This window comes from Spea bombifrons, chromosome 2 (genome assembly GCF_027358695.1).
Source record: "Spea bombifrons isolate aSpeBom1 chromosome 2, aSpeBom1.2.pri, whole genome shotgun sequence".
NCBI lineage: Eukaryota > Metazoa > Chordata > Amphibia > Anura > Pelobatidae > Spea > Spea bombifrons.
The window spans coordinates 123,367,742-123,392,179 of record NC_071088.1 but is presented as its reverse complement, the minus strand read 5'-3'; the positions used below and the strand labels follow the sequence as shown (position 1 = coordinate 123,392,179).

Genomic DNA, 24,438 nt, shown 5'->3' with positions numbered 1-24,438 from the left:
GCAGATGTGGGAGGCAGCGTGGAGTGGCAGATGTGGGAGGCAGTGTGGTGTGGTATATGTGGGAGGCAGCGTGGAGTGCTGTGGTAGGCAGCGTGGCATATGTGGGGAGGCAGCGTGGCATGTCTGGGAGGCAGCGTAGCAAGCCTGGGCTCAAATGTGCATATATTGGGGGGCTGGTTGGGAAATAAAGACAAGAAATGTATTATCAAAGTTTTTTTATTCTGATGTTTGTATTTAACATCATTTGTTTAGTAAATTATTTTAAATAAATGAAAAATTTACATTCATTTTTTTTATCCGATTAATCGATTAATCGAAAAAATAATCGGCCAACTAATCGATTATTAAAATAATCGTTAGTTGCAGCCCTAATTTGCATATACTCATTCACAAATATTCCTTCATAACCTATGGTGACATGACTCCGCTGGGTTACAGCATTCTTTTGGCAGTATAATAGACGTTGCTCACACACACTGTGCAGCGGGCCCCCTGCAGAAGTGATCACAGGGGTAGCCTGGCCCCCTAGAGTGGCTAGGTTGTAATGGTTGCTGCCCCTTTTGCCCCGTGGGCCAGACCAAATGAATCATAGGGCCTTACACGGCCAGCGGGCCAGACGTTCCCCACCCCTGCACTAAAATAAGATGGCACTTAATAAATGAATGACAATTGCAACTGTGAGCTCATACTTTGGAGTTTGAATAAACCCAGCAATTCCCCCACTCCTGCCTCAGTATATTCCGTTTGCATTCTCAATTTTAAAATTGTCTAAGTATTAGGCCCAATTCACAAATGTTTAAATATCTTCCAGGAACAAACGTTGCACTGTTTTATCTTTTAGAACATTCTATATATATAGAATATATTCTATGAATAGAAACGAAAGTCAAAGAAAATGTGTATATAAGTTTAGCAGATACCAACTGGACACAAGGTCTTATATTGTTATACGTACTTAGAAGCCACCAGTGGCATTTAACATGGCATGCACATGTATGGCTTAGGCTAAAGTACATTTGCTTGGATGTTACACAGGTTATAAACAGGAAGCTGCATAAGGAAATGCGCTGGGTATGGTCCATTTACAGTTTATAAACATTTTCAGTTTGGTTTATAAAACAGAGAAACATTTACACTTGGAAGTAAACAAAAAGTGGATAATTCTACGCAAATTAATATGGAGAAGAAAGCCATGCAAAGTGAATCATAGATATGTGGGAGACGGTGTGACTGTCCCGTGACAGAACTGTGGTTAGCAGTGACTCAATACTCAAGAAAGCCCTTTAGACTGAGAATTTGTCTAGGCCTCAAATGTAAAGAATAATTTTATATTTGCTTTCATGCCTTCTCATATACTTTAGAGAATCCTGTTCCTCATACAACTTTAACACTCCCCAAACGGTCTATGATCCCCATTGCCTACAAATGCGGGAGTTACGCATGTTAGTGACCACAAACCAGGCAAATAAAATGGGGCACTTGAGATGTGGCATATTCAGACAGGGACGTTTGGTGAGGCTTACTGAGGTTTGCCCTACAAAATGGAGAGTGACGGCAGGGATTTGAAATGCTCAACCCTTGTGCCAAGTAATTATTTAGTGCAAAGACCCCCAACACGACCATAATCAATATATATTTACACATCAAAGCGTGTATCACAGACACAGCCAATAAAGGTTTCTCCATACGACAGACTAAGCACGGGTCAGAGTGACGATTTTAGGGCTTTCACATGAGACAAAAGTAGAGGAGCTTGACTGGAGCTCTGCCTACGCCTGACGCTCTATTTCTTCTTACTCCACCCTAACACCAATATTCAAGCTCAATTGTTGTGCATTGTTGCCTACACATGTTTTTTTGAGTCGGTACGAAACATAAATTGCGGCTCTTTTAATTACACGCTTCAGCAAATAGTTCCTCTTTTCTAGTTCAAGATTCTATATTTAAAGAAAGGCCCAAAGTTGCATACGTAATTGGAATTGTTACATTAATATACATCATTCAGTTTCTGTCCAATTGTTAATTACATTTATTTATACATTTAATTTATTCATTTTAAAACTTTCAATATTTATATTAGGGCTTATATTTATAAACTTTTAAAACTATAAAAAAAAATAACTTACTGACAATTTATTGGAGTTTATTTTTTTTTACACAGTAAACATATAATAAACATAAACTGAAAAGGATTTTGCATCATACATCTGCGGATTCTGTGAAGATTTAGTCATTATTTTCAACGTCACTAATTCATAATAGTTTTGTATAAAATGTCAGAGCACATCCGCTGACAAATTAAATACAGTAATCCAGTCTCAAGAAGATATTCTAATGATAACCAACTTTTAGCAATCTTTACCTAACAAACTTTTAAAAGAACAGTGCGATTTCATATCAGTAAACATCCTAATAAATGTAGTAATGTTTCTTATATTTTCCCTCAAACATTCCTATACTCGCTCATACTACATCATACAGATACTCCATACACATCAACGGGACTCACTGAGGCTTCAGGCTGGAAGGGGCATAACAAAGTTTCACTGCATTAAGGGCCATGTGGCAAATAAAATATATCTTACTGCAAGACAAAGATTCTGGTCTACCCCTTTGAAAAATGGGAGTGGTGGCAAAGCGAGGTGTTACCTACATATAAGTATATAATTGGGTAAAGGGGTGTTAGAATACATGCAGCCGACGGAGAGCTCAGTTTTAATTTAATAAGTCAACAATAAATCACATGTTGCTCATGATATCATTTTATGAGGAATCTGTGTCTGATTATATTATTGCACCACCTATAACTAGTAGTTAGAGATGCAAGAAAGGCATAGAATTAAAAGCTATAGAGCAAATTTATTAAAAATTATGCATTTTTGGCTAGCTGTAATATAATAGATTGCAAGCTTTCAAAACTATCTAGGTCTCTTGTTAAGATATATTACATTAACATGCTTAAAGAAGTGACCTAGATATTTCCAAAGGCTTGTAATTTACTATACGCTAGTTAACCAACAAAGGTATCATCTTTACCAAGTTTGCTCTTCTTTCTGTGGCTAACAGAATACCATGCTTTGCCTTTATCAATAAAAAGCTGTGCAAGATTCATAATATCCAATCACTTACAGTGGCACCTAGTGGATATCACAGGAGCAGCAACCATATGGTTTCTTATGAATAAAATGTTTTTCAGTGACTATATGGGCAGTAAGAAAAATATTTTTTATGTTAAATATATGATGATTCCTTTAAGAAAAATAATTGTCAGTACGCATCAACAGCAAAAGATAGCTTTTTTTCCCTACAATTAAGACCACTAGACGGGAATTGTTAGGCTCTTAATTTCACAGATTGCTTTTGTTTTAAGGGTAAATGCAATTTTTGCAACTTGTCAGCAATTTTAAATTTTCATCATACATAAATGAAAAAAGTAATGACCTAGGTTAAAATGTGTAATTAAATAATAACTTTAATTTACAGAGGGATTAATGGGATGCTGTAATTGTCCTAACTCATCCTTTACACAGTGGTACAGTTAAAGGGCAGTCAAGCTGTTTTTGTTTTAAGCATCAGCATAGCTGGGAACTCTCAGGGTTTGCTTGCAGTATGTTATTGTTGACTGCTTGAATGCAGGTGGCTCAATTAGTGTACTTTTAAATAATGACAAGTCAAGGTTTCCATGAGACTGAAATTGGAGCCATTTGGTTAACACATTTGGTGAGTCGCTACATAGAATCTGACCTAGGGCAACCAGCAGTATAAGGGGCAGGGGCTGTCCTGAGTTACCCTGTAGTAATATCATGGCTGCTTGTACAGCGAGCTATAAGTCAAGGCTATGGACAAGGTAAGGCTGTGGAGGATGCAAAAAGAATGATTAACCATTTCGCTGATTGAGTCTGTGCATCACATGTAAATGTCCTCAAAAGGGCACAAAAACAAGTGGTAGAATAGTTTGGAAACAGGGAAGCATAGCCAACATGTTTGCTACGAGGACCACAGAGATGGTGGGGAAAAAAGCAATATTGCTCAGGGCATTATTAATATTAACAAAACGAATAAATGAAAAAAGCAATAGCATATACCCTTGGGCTTTTCATAAGGATCAATGGCTCTTAAGGAACCAAACCCCTTCATAGATACTTTTTTTATGAGCTCAGAATGATTGGTGGCACTAAGAAAAGTCTCTGGACAAGGTAAGGCTGTGGATACATGAATCAGGCAGTTTTATGTGGATGTGATAGTTTTATTGGGTCTGACCGACAAAATCTATTTTCATGATTTAAAGATTCAAACATTCATCAGTGCTTGTTCTCGTCTTTATTCATGATTAGCATATGACTAGTTCATGCATGTTTATTAGCCCCTACCACTTCTGCTGGGAGGCTGTTCCTTTTATCTACCATCCTTCTAGTAGGAAATAATATATTTTAAACACAGGTCATTAATCCCTTTTAGGTTTTTGAAAAAAATTAATCATAGACAACAATAATTCTGGGAACAATCAAAGCTTTATTATGTAAAACATTGTATGGATGATGCAGGGGGGCAAAAAAGGAGCTACCTCTGGACTCACAAAGAGTCGTTCTTCAGCAAGTAGGAGAGGAAAACCCCCTTTTTCCGGAGGAAACCTCTGGGGAACCATGGCTTGAAAAACTACCCTTCCCTCTGGGCACTAAGAGGTTAAACAACAAACAGAAAAAAGTATTATTTGGGTTGATTGATCTTAACATGATGTTATATATATATATATATATATATATATATATATATATTTGTGCTCTTCATAGAGTTCACAGGTCTCTTGCAAGTATCCTGATGCTCTGCAAATCTCTTTGCCTGGTAGTAGACACTCTGCAGTTCACTTTGCCAGGAACTCAGATGTCTTGTGATGGCTCTTCAAAATGGCACTCTGTGTGTGGACATCCAGTGTAATAAACATAGCTTACATTATGATATCACAATGATAGCTGGCAGGAGAGGCTGCATTCACCACACACCACGTGTGACCCTTCCACTTCCAGAGTGCTGTGATAGGAGAAAATGCACCTGAAAGTCCAGGAAGCACTGCCAGAGTGCTGTATATGAGCTGTGATAGGAGAAAATACACCTGGAAGTCCAGGAAGGAGTTGTTTTGGTATAGAGCCTCCATATTGCTGAAAGTGTGTTCAGCAATATGGTTCCTTTGTTGTTCCTTTTTTGCATCCCATTCTGCTCAAATCTCAGTGTCTCAGGGTGAAGGGAAAAAAGTCACACAGTCTAGAGTGGACTCCTTCCTATTCTCACAAGTAGTGCTTTTAGTTTCAGTATATTATAGTTGATATGCCTACTTGAACACAGGTTACTCAATTAAGTGTACTTTTAAATAATGACAAGTCAAGGTTTTCATGAGAACTGGTATGGCAGCTATTTGGTTAACATATTTGGCAAGCACATCTTCACGATGGGCAATTAAAGATTGATATTTCGAAATCTAAGAGTCGGGTGATTTAGAATGTGATAGTATATATATTTATTATATTTATATATTTATATATATTTATTACTTGTAACACCAGTTTGTCTTATAAAAGGCTGCAATGGGTTAGCGAAAACATTGACCACCACTTTTTGTTGATATTAATTAATGCTTTGTTTTTGCATAAGACTGGAGAGTGCCTGTTCATTTCTGTAAACCTCCATGGCACATTTCCAGTCCAGTGCATCACGGCAAGAAAACAATCAGGACTGCTCTGACTTTCCTTTTTATATACATATTGATTCCATGTATTATATATAAAGAAGAAAAGAAAGATGACCTTTGTAGTAGAGGCATTTAAGCTACCAGATAAATAGGCGGAACTACAAAAATACCTCTTTCTCTAGGGCCCCGCAATCTACTGTTATGGTTCATTTGTACTGACTAATGGTAAGTGATAATCTGCCAGAAGACATCATGATAGCACATGACTGCATGAGATACGAGTAATAGAAAAACAAATAAAACTTGCATTATTTCAATGCTCTGCTGCACCTCAGCTTTGTTAAAACTTGTAAACTGAAACACGCATATTGCAGATCAATGTTTAATTCTTCAATTTGGAAAACTAGTATTGATGATGACATCGTAGGGTCATACATGTAACCTATGGTAACATAACACTTCCACAAACACTCTAATATAAATGTGTGTGTTACCAGTGAAAACCGAGTACTTTTCTGTGCTGCGTATTTTAAAATGGTTCTTAGAAGTTTTTATATTGTCTTAATGTGATTAAAATAATAAAATGACAGATAATCTAAGATTAATTTGCTGAGCATATTAGAGTGTGTAATTAATGTTTGTTCTAAGTGAACTGCACCTTTACATTAGAGAGTACACAGTATTATCATATAGCCATATACAGGGACTATATTCTGCAGTATAATTTTAGAGAGGGTGGTAGATAAATAAAACAGCCTCCCATCATAACTGGTAGAGGCTAATACAGTAAGGGAATTTAAACATGCATGGTAAAGGAATAAAGCTATCCTGAATCTTATGTTAAAAAGAGAGGGTTTGCTACACTGTAACTTACCAATTGATGGGAATCAACCTACCTTCTAGCTTTAGATCCCTGTGGTCAAAACCTGATAAATCAATACTCAACTACTATCCCCAAAGTGGTTATATTTATATCGTATTAGATTAATGAGGGATACAAGCTATTTACAATGTTTAGTTCTGATAAAGCCCACATCTTTCAATAGAAAAAAAAATGTTCTTGACAAGTGGCCACATTTTCCTGGAAGTCAGACTTAATTTATTGTAATCTAAATAAAGTTCCATTTAGTGCTTGGCTGCTGCTTGTGGGCATTCAGCCCAAGTCCTCTGTTCACTCAAGCTGCAACTGAGGTCTGTTTGACAGAGGACTAAGAGTAAAAATCTCCAGAGGAATGTCCTGCTGGCAGAAAAAAAAACCTCAAATCATCTTATGAAAAGATAAACAAAACCAACACACCACTTACAAACTGGTATATTCTTAGTTCTGGCCCCATCAATGTGACCTTCATTCCTTACATGGAGGCAGATAGGTTTTTACGCACGGCAACCCTTTGTCTTCCATAGATGTGCTTTGGAAGACGTCATACAGCACTTAATGTGTTAATCTCTGTAACAACACAGGCCAAAACAATCTGAGCAGAGTTTCTCAAATTCACTTGTATACAAAATACATTTACATTTCTAAACAAATGTCTGCACTAAGCTGCTTCTAAAAAATCCTCTAGGTCAAGTACTATGTTAGGGAAAGGTCTACGTTGTATTTATTTGGGGATTAAACACATATTTGGGATATTGATCTGTTATTTTGTCAGCCTAAACAAAACACACATGATCTTCCGTACTTCCGTGCCAGAAGCTGTAGTAAAATGGGAGGCAGGGGGCTCGTTGGGAAGATCTAATTCTTGAATTCTTTGCTTACAATGTTTGTAATGCGTCACAAAAAAGAGAGGATGCAAAGCTTTGCGTCTCCTAGAACACGATGGCTGTAAAATCCTTCTCATGCAAGTGAGCTCCTATTGGAGTTGGGGTCTTTGATGTGACAGTGAAGGTACCTTTTTTCCAAGGACTCCAAAAGATGGCATCCAAAAATATTTTTGGTCACGTTAAAATATTTTTGCAAGGATCACTAAAGCAAAACCGGCACGAGCTGGCATCAGACATATCGCAAAATAACAAAAAACTGTCGTATCTGATAGAATTTCCATTTTGCCAGCCCAAAGCTGATTTTCACTACAGCCACCTGAAAGAAAGGCACTACGGACGTAAGCAATGAGCATTAAAACCTGCCTTATGGTCATCCTACTGCTACTGCTACTGGGAAAAATACAAATTTACTTTTTATATAGCTTTCCTACAAAGCTCACGTACAATCTTGTTATCGGCTTGCTAAGGTATCTTATGCAGTTATAATATTATGTATTAATCACACAGAGCGCTGGCAATGCACAGAAGACAAGTTATCCCTTGTCCTTTATTTGTAGATGGAACAGAACCTTAAATCCACCACCTCTCGGCAATATATCATATCTCTCGGGTTTCTCTCTTTTGGGATCCTCTGTCCCTCTCCCCCGACGTTCCTAATTTCTAGTAGCTCAGCATGTTTGGAAGGTATGTGTCACAGTGTCCAAAAATCACAATAATATAATATGGCACAAAATATACTGCACGCCGAACCTGCAGTGTCAGAAGGCAGCCGCCAGGAAAGTGAGTGGATTTCACATTAAAACTACACAACTTGCTGATATATAAAGAAAATGACGCAAGCGTTGGCAAAATACACAAAATAAATACAACCTATTGAAATAGTTTTTAAAATTTAGAAATAATAAACATTCATCCCATGACAGATCTCAAGGATTACGCCGGGGAGGCTGCACTTTATAGAGGAGGACTACACACTATGACTGTCAGGGCTGTATTTAAAGGCCACTCTCCAGCCCAACTGCACCTGAGTGAAGGTTTGTGGAGACTCCTTCCTGTTGCTTTACGTTGTTATATGACAGGGGCGTCCAGCCTGCGGCCCTCCAGCTGCTGCAGGACTATATCTCCCATAATGCTCTTTCAGCTAAGGGGCTGGGAGGATGGGAGATGTAGTCCTGCAGCAGCTGAAGGGCCGCAGGCTGGACGCCCCTGTTATATGATGTCATATCCTGGTGCTCTCCAACAGCAAGAGCGCACAGGAAGCAAGGGAGCAAGGTCTGTGATGGCAGGTGCGCAGACCTCCCCAGGGCTATGGTGAGTATTGATGGGGCCCAAAGGGCAGCTGTTGTAAGCATTTTCACTGCTTTATAGACCGCTACGTATAGTACGCCCAATAACCCCTACCACACACCTCCAAGGCCGCTCAGGTAATAATGTAACCAGCAGCTGCCTGGTGGATGCTAACAACAGTATACTACTACTAGGCCAGACGACTTTTAAACGCCAGTCTAGTAAACTAGCAATTAAATTAAAAGGATACTCAAGCGATTTAATGCATACGATGGCTGCATGGTCCCTGGTGTTCTTCTAGCAAATGCATTTGCCTCGCCCCCCCCGCCCCAGCTCTTTTGCATGGAGATGTGATCAGCCAAATAATCTCCCTGCGCGTGATATACTTACCTCCCGTCAGCTCCAGCGCTGGCTCAGTGGGGCATACTCACAGGGTACATTAATATGCATTCTTCTTTAATGGGGGTGTCAGGGACATTAAGCTGTTACATACACACACACATACATATAGCTATGTATGTAAATTAGCAGGCATAGGGAGCACACGTAACAGCAGCTAAGGAAATAAATACAGAACATCACATATCACCTTATCTGCATGTCTCCGCATCCTAAAAAGGGATTGGTTTTGGACATATTCCTGTTAGATTTCATTTATATAAATGTTTGGATGTGCATTTATATATACATGCAAAGAACCAGCTAAGCATATATCGTTTGCTAGTGCAGCACCACTCCTATCAACTATCTGAAGGTTTCTAACATATTGTCCTCATGAATCCCTTGTATTTCAGGATACCTACAAAAAGTTAAAAATGAACAAACAAATGAAAACTATGGACAATCATTGTCAATAATAATGTGTTTTTAGTTGTGAATGCATTATAAATGTTTCTGCAGCAGATCAGTCGCACTTTTCTTATGAATTCTGTGCATTAATATTAAGATTGAGCTGCAAGAAGATCTGCAATCTGTCACAACCAGTACAATGATTCAGCCCAGAGACTGGCATGCCAGTGACGTGTGCATTGTATGTGGCTATACACCGTCACGATTAGTTACAGGACACTAATGTCCACGTCTTAATAGTCTAAATTCGGGGCAAATGTGCATGTATATTGTTCTCAAATTAATTATTACAAATGATGGCTCCAAAAAACTTGCAAGCCCACATCCACGTGTTCTTTGGCTGGAGATCAAGGGAAAAGTACACACTGCTGAGTGCACAAGGTCACCAAAATACTACCTACTTCATAGCATTTGTGTTGTTAACACAAGAAAAACATGAACAGGTTTCTGCTTTTTTTTAAATGACTGATAAGACATGTGTATGAAACCTCTAGCAAGCCAGGGTGATAAGCATTGCAACTCTCATCATGCCCAGCTGGCAGGCAGAAGCATTGGTTAATTATCATGACTGCAGTTCATATAGAGTGTATATCAATGGCATGCAGGAGGCCAATGTACTTGGGTCATGTAACCCTTTAACAATTCCACTGGTGCAGACTACAACTCCCATCATTCTCAACCAGACTGTGCCTGTTTGTAGGTGAATATGTATATATATATATATATATATATATATATATATATATATATATACACACATGTACATACATACAATACATACATACACACACGTGCCAGGATTGGCTGGAAGCACATTAATAGAACATTAGCATTCTGCTGGATGTTGAGCGCTGCAGAGCTGAAGACATGAAGTTTAACATCTCAAGGACACCTTGCAGCGAGATGGTGAGTCTGCATTGCAAGTGATGATTACAGGAGTCATCTGCAGTCACCTTGTCACTGTGCATCCTGCATCAAGAGCTGAGAGAGCAGCCATCCCAAGTCATAGAAATGAAATGCCAACACAGCATAAAATAAAGCGAGCTGCCTGCTCCTCACCTGCTAGACGCTTCTCTCGGATGTTTTTCCACAGCAGGTCCCAGGCTTTGGTAGTGGAGTCCTTTAACTGCTCGCTCAGAGACCTCCTGAGGACAAATCTGGCTGATCTCCTCTTGCTTGTCATTGTAAATCCCAAAGCATTACGACCCCCTTCCTCCAAAGTACTGCAAACTGAGGCTCGGATCTGTAAAAAGGGATTCCCAGCAGTGCTCCTACTACCAGCAGCCAGCACTTCTCCAAAGCATTGCTGTGCAGAAGGAGCCCACACTTCATCTCCTGCTGACACTTTCTCCTCTCCTCCCTCCCCCTGCCCTCTCCGGGTCTCCCTTACACCAGCAGCCTCCCTTCCCCTAGAAGAACAGACACAGTCCAGGAGCAGATGGACGGTAATTCAGCTCTCCTCCCTGAGTCTGCTGTATCACATGGGGAAGCGGTGCTCCTCTTTCTCCTTCACTTACCTTGCAAGCCATGCTACTCCCTTTATTGACTTACATTATCTCTCCAAACAGAAGCAGAGGTTGAATGCCTATTTTTAGCTGTAACCATTTCATGGCAATGGAGGAGCTATACTGGTCTTCTGCACACCTAAAGAGGTTTTCACCTTCATATTGTGTAGCAGAATTAATACACACATTGTGAATAAAACTCAACAAAATAGCTTTAACAATTATGATACCTTTACTTTGACCCAACACTGAAAATATACTCCTAGGATGTTTGTTTTGTATTAGTTTATTTTGTATATAAATAACGGTACATTAGGTGCACAGTGAAGTTACATTTTCCTCTGTAATGCATTATAGTCGTATAAATGCTGCTGGTTTTGGATCTTTGGTAAGACGTGTCAGGCTTCTAGAGGAAAATCACTGGCTTGGCTCTCAGTTGTGGCAGGATTGCACACCAGACCTGAGCCAGAAACAGCATATCATACCTCCAAACTATCCTGGTTTTCTCAGGACAGTTGTGATTTGGAGGAACTGCAAACAGCCAGCCTGGCTTCTTCCCATAATGCATCCTGGTGCCATGTGTTCTCCAATGAAGAAAAGACGTAATTCCCCAGACCAGGCCACCTTCTTCCGTTGCTCTGTGTTCCAGTTCTTTTGCTTGCGGAGCTTTCTACAGTGGACAAGAGTCAGCATGGGCGCCCTGACTGGTCAGCCCCATACACAACACCTTTCTCTCAGAACCAGCATTAACTTTTTCAGCAATTTGAGCTCGTCTGTTGGATTTGACCACACGAGCCAGCCTTCATCCCCCAATATGACGTCATATACTGGCGCTCAGCATCATTCGCCATCACACAGTGTCAGGGAGCTCTGAAGCAGAGGTTTCAAGTTACAGACCTTGTGCTCCCATAATTTTGGACTGGTTTGAGAAAACGGACCTGCACCCGAAACCCACAACTGCCGATATTGTGGGACACTGAAGTACTGGGACACACTCCCTTATAACTACCTGTGGAAAATTGGGACAGTTGGCAACTATGCCCTTGTAGCCCTTAAAGTAGCCATTTTTATGTTGTTTTCACTATACAATATAGCGTTTCTGAAAATATTGTTACACAGTATTTGGCTATGGCTGGCTTTAGGTTTTACAGATCATAAAAAAATGAGTCTCTCTTTAGCAAAGAATATTATTTATGTAACCAGAACAAAAAACATGAAAAAAATGATTATCATCACACCTATCAATTTCCTGGGATAGGCTACCTGCAGCTTTGTGAAGGGGTGGAGCTGACTGCAGGTAGGGGCGGGTCTAGCTCCTGACAGCCTTTAGTGAAGATGGAGTGGGCGTGGCCTAACAATGTTCCCCTGACAAAAAAAAGGAGAAACTGGCCCAGGGAAACAGGTCATGATTATCACAGCCACATATCATGCCAAATGCGGCATGAAACACGACATGTACAAGCAAATCATTGGGCCAAAATTCTTGATACGGTTTATTTCCCTTTGGTTATTTTATATCTAGTGTCCTGAAACTTTGTCCAAAACTCCATTCCTTAGGGTTAGGGAGGTATGTTCCATTATTTGTGATCTCTTTTTCTGTGAGCTTTAAATGTAATGATGTATACAACAATGTAGCTTAGCACTGAAGAAAAGTGGGTTTCATTTAATTTTGTTCCAGTAAATGTTTTGTAGGTAGCCATGTGATATTTTGCTCAAACACCACGCTAAGGTGATTCTTTTTGGTAATAAATCCTTTGTTCCATGGACTTTCGTTAGTCAGAAGGCTAGGTGATTAAGACTGACCCATTTAAGTGTTTGAGAAGTATGATAAATCATGGTATTTGGATAGTAGATTGAGCTAACGGAGCTGGAACACATACAGATGGTTAATAGCCACCTCTCTGAAAGCATTATGTAAAAACTAAATTAGTTTTAACCCTAAAACACTATTTTTCATGTAATACTAGTATTAAAAACGGCCTTGTCAAAGAAGACTATACAGTTGACATTTTATTCTTTCCTCTGTAGATTTAGATAGAACGCACCTTTTTTTTTTGTTTTAATGACAGTAGCCTATCTGTGCCTGATTTTTTGTCACATGGCAATTAAAGATTCCCTGAAAAAATTACGAATGAGGGCATCTCTGACATGATTAAATAATTATTTCAGGGAAGGGTTTGGACATTCAGCAGGTCTAATAACGGTATGCCTAATGCGGCAGGTAGTTATAATTGTGCTAAATTATACCGAATTTATCTATTTTTACCGTTTTTTTAATTCTCAAACATTTGGGTTATTTTGGTGTGTGGATTAGTTAAGAAGAATCTAATGAATGCAACATAACTGTCCAGTTCTGGATGGAGTGTTTTGGGTCACTACAAGTCAAAGAGTGGCCTAAACATCTGCTTAATCTGCTTATACGCAGCATACCTTTCCTAGCTTCCTTTTCTTCCGCTAATGTCTTTAACCTAATGGCAATGCTAAATCAGGCAGCCAGGGGAATGCGGCGGGATTGTTTATATGACACTACAGTTTGATTCACTGAACTGAGACAAAATGAGAACGCTGGAAAATAATTGAACACTTACAGGATTTAAGTGCTTGGGACTCATTCTTGTTATAGTTAGTGTATATATATATATATATATATATGTATATATATATATATATATATATATATACAAATAAAAAATATATCACATAGTAGGCACACATAAGAAGGTGTTAATAATAATAATTATGCTAAAGACAAATACAAAATATCAATATAAAATATAGATTGCCACTGCAACTTCCATCACCCTTATTATCATGCTGTATGCAAGTGAAGTGTTGGACTGTATGTGTCCGCATATGGTGTCCATGTATGTGAGGGGAGTGTCGGTGCACGGTGCTTCAATGAGTGAGTGTGTGTTAGTGTAGAATGCCAGACTGTGTGGGATGTAAGAATGAGCATGTATGTGGGGGGTCAGTGTACAGTGTTAAACTGTGCATGTGTGTGTCAGGGTACAGTGTTAGAATGTGTTGAGTGAGTGTGTTACATAGTTACATAGTTACATAGGCTGAAAAAAGACATGCGTCCATCAAGTTCAGCCTTTCCTATATCTGTTAATTTGTTGCTGTTGATCCAAAAGAAGGCAAAAAACCCCGGCTTCGCTCTTTCCAATTTTGCACTTACCAGGGAAAAAAATTCCTTCTTGACCCCAAAATGGCAGTCAGATTTCTCCTTGGATCAATACTATGTGTGTTAATGTACAATGTGGTATGCCAGTGTTAGAGTGAGTGTGTGTCAGTATACAGTATTAGACTGAGTAGAGTTTCCACAAGCAGTGTGTTGTTCGAGTGTCAGTGTATAGTGGTAGCGTATGGTGTTAGACTGGGTGTGTGTCTGCATATAGTGTTAGAGTGCATGAGGCAGAGTGGCATGCAGGGAGCACAGAACTGAGCAGTTAAGAAGCTGTACAGAGTGTAGGGGGCATGGACCATTGCGTGATCCTGCAGTTGTAGTATGGCTAGATTAAAGAATAGGCTCAAGAAGGGTAAGTGAGTCCCTCACACTATATGGCCATATATTGCTTAGCCCGCCACTATGTCAAAGTGCCCAAAGTTTTGCCAGTCTAATTTAAGCCTATCTAATTTTTCATGGCTATATTGCTTACCAAACAGCTGAATCAATGGGACTGCACTGTATTTTAACCCACTCATGCAATTTTGTGTGTTTGGGTATGTTATTGTGTATATGCGTTTGTCTCAGTATGCTATTGTAAGTGTGTTTGCGGTATGCTATTGTAATTGTTGGTATGTTAGTGTGTGCGTGTGTCTAGGGATATGTAAGTGTGTTTGGGTGTGTGAGTGTAGGTGTCTGGGTGTGTGTGTGTATGAGTAATCAGATATGGAAGTGTGTGTTAGTGTGAGTGTCTGTGTGTGTGTGTGAGTGTGTTTAGGTGTGTCTTTTAATGTGAGTGTTCCCCAGGTCAGGATCTGGTTCTTGTCTGCAATGCCGTCGCGTAACGTCTTGTGACAGCAAGCTTGGCGAGTCTCAGATGATGCCTTCGATACCTCGAGTACTATCTGTTGCAATGTCCAAGGTGTTTTATCCTGAGGGCAGCATCAATGTTATAGCTATGCCTACCGATAAGAGTGCCAAGGAAGCACTGCACCCAGCGCCAGTGACCCCAGGCTCACCCCTGTCTCTGAGTCAACATAATAGGGAGGTCTTCTTATTTCTTTTGTAGGCTGAGAACAGTGCACTTTAAGTACAGGTACCAGCACCCACCAAAACTCACACCCTTTAAAAAACCCAGACATAGCAGGCTATGATTTCTTCTAGGACCTAACCCACCAATTAAATCTCTACAGACAGACATATCAAACATCAACAGCCTTCTCTATAACAACAGTCCATACATTACTCTTTACAAGACTGGGTTTTGAATCAACCATCCAATACAATTGTATATATTCCTCCACTAGGGAGGTGGCAGTGAGAAGTGTCAGAAGAGTGGTGCTGCTTCGGTGGAAGGGGGTGTTTGTGGAGGGTATGCCAATGTGGCAATTGGAATTATTTTGAGGTATCCCCTGGGAGGTTCCATAATCTTGAGGTTGGCACAATTTCCCTTTCAGGTGATAATTCTCAGTTGAACTTGAAAGGGTCACTTAGTGTCCCTGAACCTACTAGGTTCCACAAAAGTATATTGCAACTTCTAAAAGCTGAACATGAGAGCTCAGTCTGCTTATTCTACATTTCAGCTGTGGAGCTGCATCTTCATTGTCATCAGTCAGGACTCAGCTTGAAACCACTGATATCATCTCAAAAAAGTAAATTAATCAAGTGCAAAACCCTGCTGCAAAGAAGGTTCTCAAAACAAACAACCTTTCCCACAGAGATGGCAGAAGGTTCCGTGTCAAAAGTAATCAGTTGTTCATTGAGCTGAGATGGTCCCAAGCCTGGCCGAGGAGAATCCCAGGTTAAAAGGGTTGCCCCTGAGGGACTGTGTATTGAAAGTACACAGAAATTCAGTGAAGCTTGTCTGTGTTTAGTCTAGTTGGGCACCTGGAGAAGCTACATTTAAAAAGGCTTTCTACTCCATATTTGAAAGTATAATTCAGATGCACTTGTCAGTCAATCAGTGTCCAATGCATTCCTATAGCATTGTGACGTGTATTATTTTAACCAAACAGGTATTTTAGTTTATTCATTTGGATTTATTGAGCAGAAATGTCAATCTCTTAAGTAAATAGTTTGGTAAGTTCTAATTTAAAAAGAAGGCATTTTTCATCAGTTTGGCAAAAAATTCTCACCAAACTAGGGGTAAAGTCTATATTGAAATTGGTATACGTGTTTTTTTCTCATGAAACATATATAATATACAGTATAACAGTCTCAGAGTTTGGCCAAATAAGGGGGGACACAAGAAGAAGCAGCACTTACTGAGATCATACCTGGTGTAATTCATGGAGAGAGCCAGTTTAGAACCAGTTGGACATTTATTATGAATATATATATATATGTAAAGGCTGCTAAACTTGTGAGGAGATAACAGACACGTATAATAAAATGAATACCAGCTGACATAGTTTTCTATAGATATTGTGATAAAATGTATAAGTTATGATTGATTTCGTAATACGAGTCAGAACTTGCTCTCCAAACAGGGCAAGGAATCTCCTTTGAAACCGATCACAATAATGGCTTACTTGCAATGAACATCTTTAACTAAATAGAGAATAAGAATTCTTGTGTACATATCACAAGTTGAACAAAAAACCTACACGTGAATATGAAAAAGGCAATGCTTTATCCATATCTTGTCATGTCTTTCACAAGCAGACAAATAAGGTGAAAGGAATGATGGAGAGTGTTCAACAAGGAGACAAGTGAAGTCAAATAAAACACCTTCTCTAATCTATTTTCTTGTGATGTGTTCTGTGCTCCGAGATTGTAGATAACCAGCGTTCCTGGAAAGCTGTATTCATGCAGGCAAAGTGAAGACAAATAAATATGGGGTTACATTTTTTAGTTACACATGTGTCATTGTTTTCTTGGAATCCATGTGAAGCAATGATCTAGGTCAGGCATGTCCAAAGTCCGGCCTCGAGGGCCAATTGCGGCCCACGTTCCGGACTGATAAGGCCCCACAGATAAGTTGCCCAAATATAGATCTGTTTTTTGATATTAAAGGCAGAGTGATGTAACACCTGTTTAGATTTGTCATCCAAGTCACAAAATGAAAAGTATGCCGTTTACAATAAACTTTGCATAAAATAGTTAATTTGCATTTAATTTTAATGGTTCAAAGAATGTCAGGCAAAATGGTCGGCCCTTGCACATGTTCGAAAAAAGTTTGGACATGCCTGCTCTAGGTGATCCACGCTCTGGTGATGACTATTACAATCCCACTTGACAGTGTGTATCGTTCATGTCAATTGCATTTGTAGCCTGACTGCCTTACTCCTGATAGCGGAGCTTAGGGTACCTATTCTTAGCTGTTCATATCGGAAGGAAAATGCCTTGATATGATTTTGACAACTCCATTTTATGGCAAAAAGTCTAAAAAAAAATATCTGACACATCACACAAGCTGCAATCAACTTTACATTCTAATGCTCTCAAAAATATAACCGATACCAATGGCTCTGGAGACAGACAGAGTTTTGGTTGTTTGTAATGCTGTTTAATAGGCTAACATATTATTGACCAATATGTATGGCAACATACAAGACCTCTGATGTAAGCATGGGCAGTGTATGACATCCTGTTTCATACATAGCATGTTCTAGCTGTTTCAAAGGCTTTAGCCTCATTTTCTTTTGTATGTTAGTGACTACTAGGCTGGCAATCCATTGGCCTTGAGCCTTAGATATCATGAATTACCATCTATATGGGAACGCAACACATGCCTACAGTCATAGCCCGTTTGAGGAGACAAAGCACCATTAAAAATTACCAAATACCCGATGTCTTCTTCCAACAGACAATTTTTTTAATAGGTTGTATGCTCGCAAGAGTAGAACCCTCTCCCCTTCTGTACCAGTATGTCTTGACATGTGTTATTGTCAGTTTTGCATATTGCCAGTTTTAATGTTATGGTTAATTCTAACTCTCCCTATTGTAATTGCGCTATGGAATCTGCTGACGCTCTATAAACGGTAATGTAATGCATCAGGCATAGTGTTTGGATGCATCATTAAATTCATCGCAGAAAGCACTAATCATAACAAGTATTTATAAAGAGGAATAAATAACATATAAAACACAGATGTTAGAAGCAGTACATGGATTTGTAAAGCTGAGCAAAGTGATTCCTATGCGAATACTGGTAAGATTAAGATGTTTAGCATAGATGAGGAGATAAGGAACGCAGGTTATAGACCTCTATATTACACACACAAGCATTTGCACCCAGGCTCTTTCCTGCTATAGGGATGTCTGTTGGCACATAACATGCCGTGTGGGCTGGACAACTATTTTACATATATATAATTTAGATCCATCTTTGCTATACTAATAATGGCTTTGCCATCTCTGGTTGGGCTACCTTGTTTTCATGAGTTCATTTTAAAATATTCTGCACCATATATGACTAATAATAAAATAGTTATTCTAACTTTCTAACTTTCAGATTTCATTGTTTTCATGAATAAATCTTTTTATTTATTCTGCATGAAACATTATGGGGAAAATAGGTCACTAGCGTAAAATGTGAGTTTATCAAAAGCAAATCAGAACATAGCGTGAACAAGCATATGAAACATTTATAAGCGTGTAGTAAGCTCTAAAAAGCCGCATTATGGTATTATCTGCACTGGACCATTAATAACACATCTGAAGGATATTGTATGAAAACATGTTCAATGAATACTTAAAGGTTAAAGGCACACTCCGGCCATCACATGCAGAAATATACATTACAATATGCAATGATAGCTGGGTGGACCCTTTACATTTCTGTGGGCTCCTAATTATAAATATATGAAGGGATTCTGCATTTACCACTTTCCACAACGCCAGTCATAAGGATAATATATGTGTCACTAGAAAGTAACAATAGGGCAGACGTGTTGAAAGAAGCCTATCAGCTACTTACACTTGGACATGTGACACTAACTACGTATTAAGATTAAAGTTCTACTGACTGTGGGAAAGGAAAAGTGGGTGATAGTGCTTCTTGGCATCTATCAATTGAAAGAAAAAAGGTAAAGAAAAAAATGTTATCAAAACCAAAATTATGTGAATTATATTTCTAATAATGTGTCAAAAAGCTGCTGTATTGTAGATTGTATATATTTTCAGATCTCACTAAAAAAATGTCATCCAAAAATAGGTTTACATAATAAATAAAAATAAATAATGATCATATTTTTTCATAGATATCCCTCCTCTTTATGAAATTTGTTAATTACCACTTTAAAGTATTTCAACATTTAAATTTACCAAATAGGGTTTGGGGCCCAAAGACAAACTATCTCCTAAAGTACATAAATACACCTTCTTGTCTCCAGTATATAATAAAAATCAAATTCCCATCTGTTTCCTACAAATCCCTTTAGCCAATGTCTGTCTATGATTAAAGAGCATGTTTAACTGGGTAGTCCCCCCTACAGTGGAGGCCATGGTGTCTCAGGGCCTGAGTAATGGGGGCAAACTCCCATTTTTTGGAGTGTAAGGACTGATAGGTATATTGTCAAAAAATGATAATACATTTTGTTGATTTTGTGCTGCTTTCATCAATTTTTCTTTAATGTGGTAAAAGTGTACTTGGGCAGGGAAATCGCTTGGATTTTCTCCAGTTACTGAACTTGGCTTGGGTATCCGGTATGCTCTGTCTAGGTCCAGAGTTGTTTTGGCCTGGAAGAGCTCCTATATGAAGTCCCGTAAGCTTTCAGTACCTACTTTCTCCGGAATACCCCTTACTCTAATGTTATGTCTTCTGGAGAGGTCCTCTAACGTCGTAAGTTTGAGTTTTAGCTTGGATACCTCTTGCCGCAGCTCGTTATTCAAGTCTGATTAAGTGTTATGGGCCTCAATTAGTTTGTCTGCTTTGTGTTCCAATTGGCTTGTGTATTCTCCCAGCACTTGAATGTCTCGTTAATTTATTTGGACATCTCCAGGATATTTTGGTTCATATCTCTCGGCTCCTGTGACATTCGTTTTAGTGGTTTTGTGGATACCGCCAAATTCTCATATCTGGCTTACTGCAAAATCCCCCTCTCTTGCCTTATTCCTCACGCCCTCAAGCTCTGGTCTTTCCAGTGAGCCTTCTTCTTCTAATGGTCACCGGGCTTCCAAGGTTTTGCAGTAAAGTAGTTATTCAGTCTTTTTGAAAACTTCTTACCCGGGTTAGGGACATTGTCCCCTTTAATTATAAAGCTGTCCACCTGCTCCAAGCTGCTTGAATTGCTGCTAATATGCCCCCTAGCATTGGTGCCCACTGACAGTGTCTCCATGCCAATCCCAGGTTGACCCTACTCCTTACCTTTTTAACCAATAATAAACCCAACAAGTCTAAGTCAAGTCATAGATGAGTCATTAACATTTGTTAATAGTTAATAGCAAATACAATTATGGGGGTGGTGCACATTTGCTTGTTTGTTGAAACGACCAACTAATTTTGTGATTCAACAATATTTTTTTTTAAAAAAAAAGCCTGTTTCAATATCTTTCCAGTCTAAATGTTGCCTTGTTGGGAGTCCCTAGTGGAAGCTCCATCTCATTCTTTTTATTAATTTTCCAAAACAAATAAACGGATTACAATTGATATTACAGAAACATTTTACATTTGAATCTCCAGACGATGAAAACCTGAAAACTGCCTGGTCAATGGAAAGTGTAATCATTGCGTTCCCAGCAGTAATAATATGGCTCACCACTTGAGAACAACATTGTTTATTTTCTGGTTTTAACTTTACAAATAATGAATCAATCTCAGATCGTAAAATCACCATTTTTCTGTGTACCATAGTCAATGGTTGTATTCTTCTTTTCTTGCACAACCGCTTACCAACAAAGTATACTCATAGGCAAAATCTGCAAACTACACCACTAAAGCCACAATAAAGATGATGAAGTATACTGGCTACATAATATTACCATTTAATGCAAGCTTTACTCTTTGGAAATACTATCTTGCTTAATTCTGCAGTTTATTTGCTATGGCATTTGATATGGGAGCTATACAGAACTTCACTGGGATATTTAGAAATGTGGATCATTTCATAGAAGAGATACCTGCGACATTTGTAATTTGCTACGCATTTTTAATCTCTGGCTACTCCTTTGGGTGTATACATCTGGAGCGATTTTAATGAAAACGCCCATTTTTTATATTGCTGCTAAGGTGAGTTGTCTAAACTAAAAAAAAAAAAAAAATGTTTCTTGCTTTAGTGTGATATAGGGATATCACTCATACAGCCAATACGTTTTTTTAGTTATAATAAGAATATTTTATACTCTACTATAGTGTGCAATTTAACAACATTTTAACCCACTTAGAGCCTTTCTTCAAGCCTAAATAATGCGCCGAGAACACAGGAAATGAATGATAGATTCCCATGCAACCTTCACAGAGGGATCATGAGAATTTTTTCTTTAAAAAAAAATGTATAATATGCCGGGGCTATGTCTTTATGGCAAGTCTAATGTCACAGCTGGAACACAATTCTGAAAAGCTGAAAAAAATAACATTTTACAAAGTAGTATTCGAATCTTAGAGTTCAGAACTGGATGTAAATACGCCTCATTTTTAGAAAATGAATTAAGAAAATTAAGGAATTAGCTAACTTAATGCAGTAACATCATAGAAAATAAACATGTTGGGGTTGTGCCATTTGTGGCAAAGATGAAAAATGCATAATTGTGTTTTATAATAATTATCTGCTTTAGAAAAAAAAGCAAGACAGGTTCATGACTAGTTTATATTGTCTATGCCAGCTTCTAATGCATCATTTAAATGAAAGTGGATTGTAAAAACCAGTATAATAACTCAGCCAATGCCCTTTCCACTAAATAGTATTAAACATTCTGAAACACCGTTTAAAAATAAATGCTGGTTTTAGATGCGGTAGTAATTCTTCCCTCCTCTCTGTCACTCGGATAATGCAGAGATTCATTTCATGACTTCTCATATGTGCTGATCCACTTACTAATCCATTACGGAATTCTGCTTACTGTAAGTAGAACAAAAATCAATGCCTGTGGCTATTTTGGATAAGTGACATTTATGACCAAATAAACATCGCATCTCAGTCGTCTCTGAAGGGCCCATTTTTAAAATGAGAGTGACTCTGCCACATTTCATCAATAGAGCACATTAAACTGCCTAAATGTTGTGTTAACATTTTAACATACCATAAGTCAGTTTTAAAGAGATACCCTATCAAAAGATTTGCATTTCCCGTCTGCTAAGATCCTATCCCACAAAGATGATAGATTTTATTGCAAATCTTTCTTTTTTAAACTTTATTCCATGCTATGTTCATTAATGCTGTAGTATACCCACCAGCATGTCAGGTGTCCAAAGCTGGACACCTGTGTCCAGGGGCACCTACCATACCCTTTTGAGGCAGTGTAGCCCAACGCTGGGTTACTACATACTATTCTGACGCAAGGCTTTGCCACATTACAAGGAGAGCAGTTAGAGTCAGAGACTACAGTTAGCTCAATTGATTTTACAGCTCAGTGGCGCCATTAGAGGAGATCAGAGGATCTGCCCAACCTGCCAATGATCCCCATTGTTCACAAAAAACAGGACAGTGGGGCTGCTCAGCAAGACAGTACAACAGTGCCCAGAAATTGGGAATATCTGGAAAGGCTTTGGAGGTATGCTAGGGTTATTTTTGTCTGTAAATTCTTTTGCTCTTGTCGTAATTGGTTATACAGTTATAACAGTTAGATTAAACTTTCATTTCCTTATAATATTATGTTGTTGTAAACAGACTCCCTTCATCATAATTCCCCAGGAAGGTCATGTGACTAATGGGAATAAATAACAAATGATAGTTGGGAACAAGCCAGAACAGTTAAATCACACGATTTTCTGGAATACTGAAGAAAACAAAGCAGCTTCTTCATATCAGTATAAAAGCACTTAAGCGCTTGCAATGAAATGAGTTGATTGTATTGGTAACATTGCGTTTAGGATTGAAAAAATGCAAAATCATGGGAAATAAACCATTAGATAGCTAGAGATAAAAAAAATATAACTTTAATCCATTTAGCGTATATATTTGAAAACAAAGCAAAATACAAAGGCATATATGTTAATACATGTTAAATTAGTAAATTATATCTCATCTTGCTTTTAAAATGGAGACCTGGGGAAGCAGAGCAACCCCCTGAGAGCCCGGGTCATACCTGGACAGTTCCCGGTTATACAAATTACCGCTACATACTAGGCGTTAAACAATGTGTCCCTTTGTACAAATTACATTGTAACTTAAGTAACAAAGAGCAATTAGACTGAAAACATTTGATCCATATAACATTTTCTAACACTAGGATGCTTTTAATGTTGTTACACATTCAGTAACCGTTTATCTAATCATGGTACAAAGTACTTACCAGGTGTCTGTCTGTCCAGAGCCTTAGGGTTTACCTACAAAAGAAAGTATGATTGAAAATCGGTAAACATTACTTGGATCTCACACTGAGATGCTGGTTTTAAGTGTCTGCTTCGTTTTACATAATTATTCAGTGAATTTTCTTTTCAATAAACAAATCAAACTTAAATTACATACCGGTATTTGACTTTTTCGAGATTCTACATATTAGAGTAATATAATGTTATATTTTACAGTTTAAAAATGCTTTGTTTTATATCATGTGCAATGTTGTATACATTGTGTCACATTGTTACATGTGTAAGGTTTATGAAAATAAAACACAATTACTTAGAAATAGGCAAAACATACACTCTGTAGTCAAACAGATGCCAGGATACAGAATCACAGTCATTTCTGCATCTGGGTCATGTCTCAAGTGATTGAAGGGATTTCAGCCTCCCTTCCCTATGGGCTCTAACATAATGACTGGTGTTTGTGTAATCTTCCATAAATTCTCCCCTTAAAGGGGAAGTTCTTAGCATAAAAGTCAGTGCTGTATGCAGTAATGCTGTTTAGCATTACTAACAATCTGGTTTTATCTTGTTTTTCCAATAAACTTCCTTTATCTGCAAACCTAGAGGCTGCCATATCTTGTTTGACTTCCCATTCTCAGACACCACACTAAGCTGATTCTTTATGGCAATGCTAATGAAGTCCCTTTCCCCACTTTCATTAGTCTGGCTGCATAATAACGACTATCGTTTAAAACATGCAGTACGATAAGGAGTCAGGGTGTTTGTCTAGTATATT

At 38.4% G+C, this 24,438-nt stretch overlaps 1 protein-coding gene across 1 annotated transcript in view; it reads right to left on the bottom strand.

Moving 5' to 3' along the window:
- The window catches only part of STARD13 (StAR related lipid transfer domain containing 13), a 75,631-nt gene extending 64,865 nt beyond the window's left edge, over nt 1–10,766 (bottom strand). Inside the window, exon 1 of the mRNA XM_053456362.1 lies at nt 10,643–10,766. Coding sequence (XP_053312337.1) covers nt 10,643–10,766 — 124 coding nt within the window. The remainder of the gene's footprint in view (nt 1–10,642) is intronic.
- Between the last annotated feature and the right edge of the window lie 13,672 nt (nt 10,767–24,438).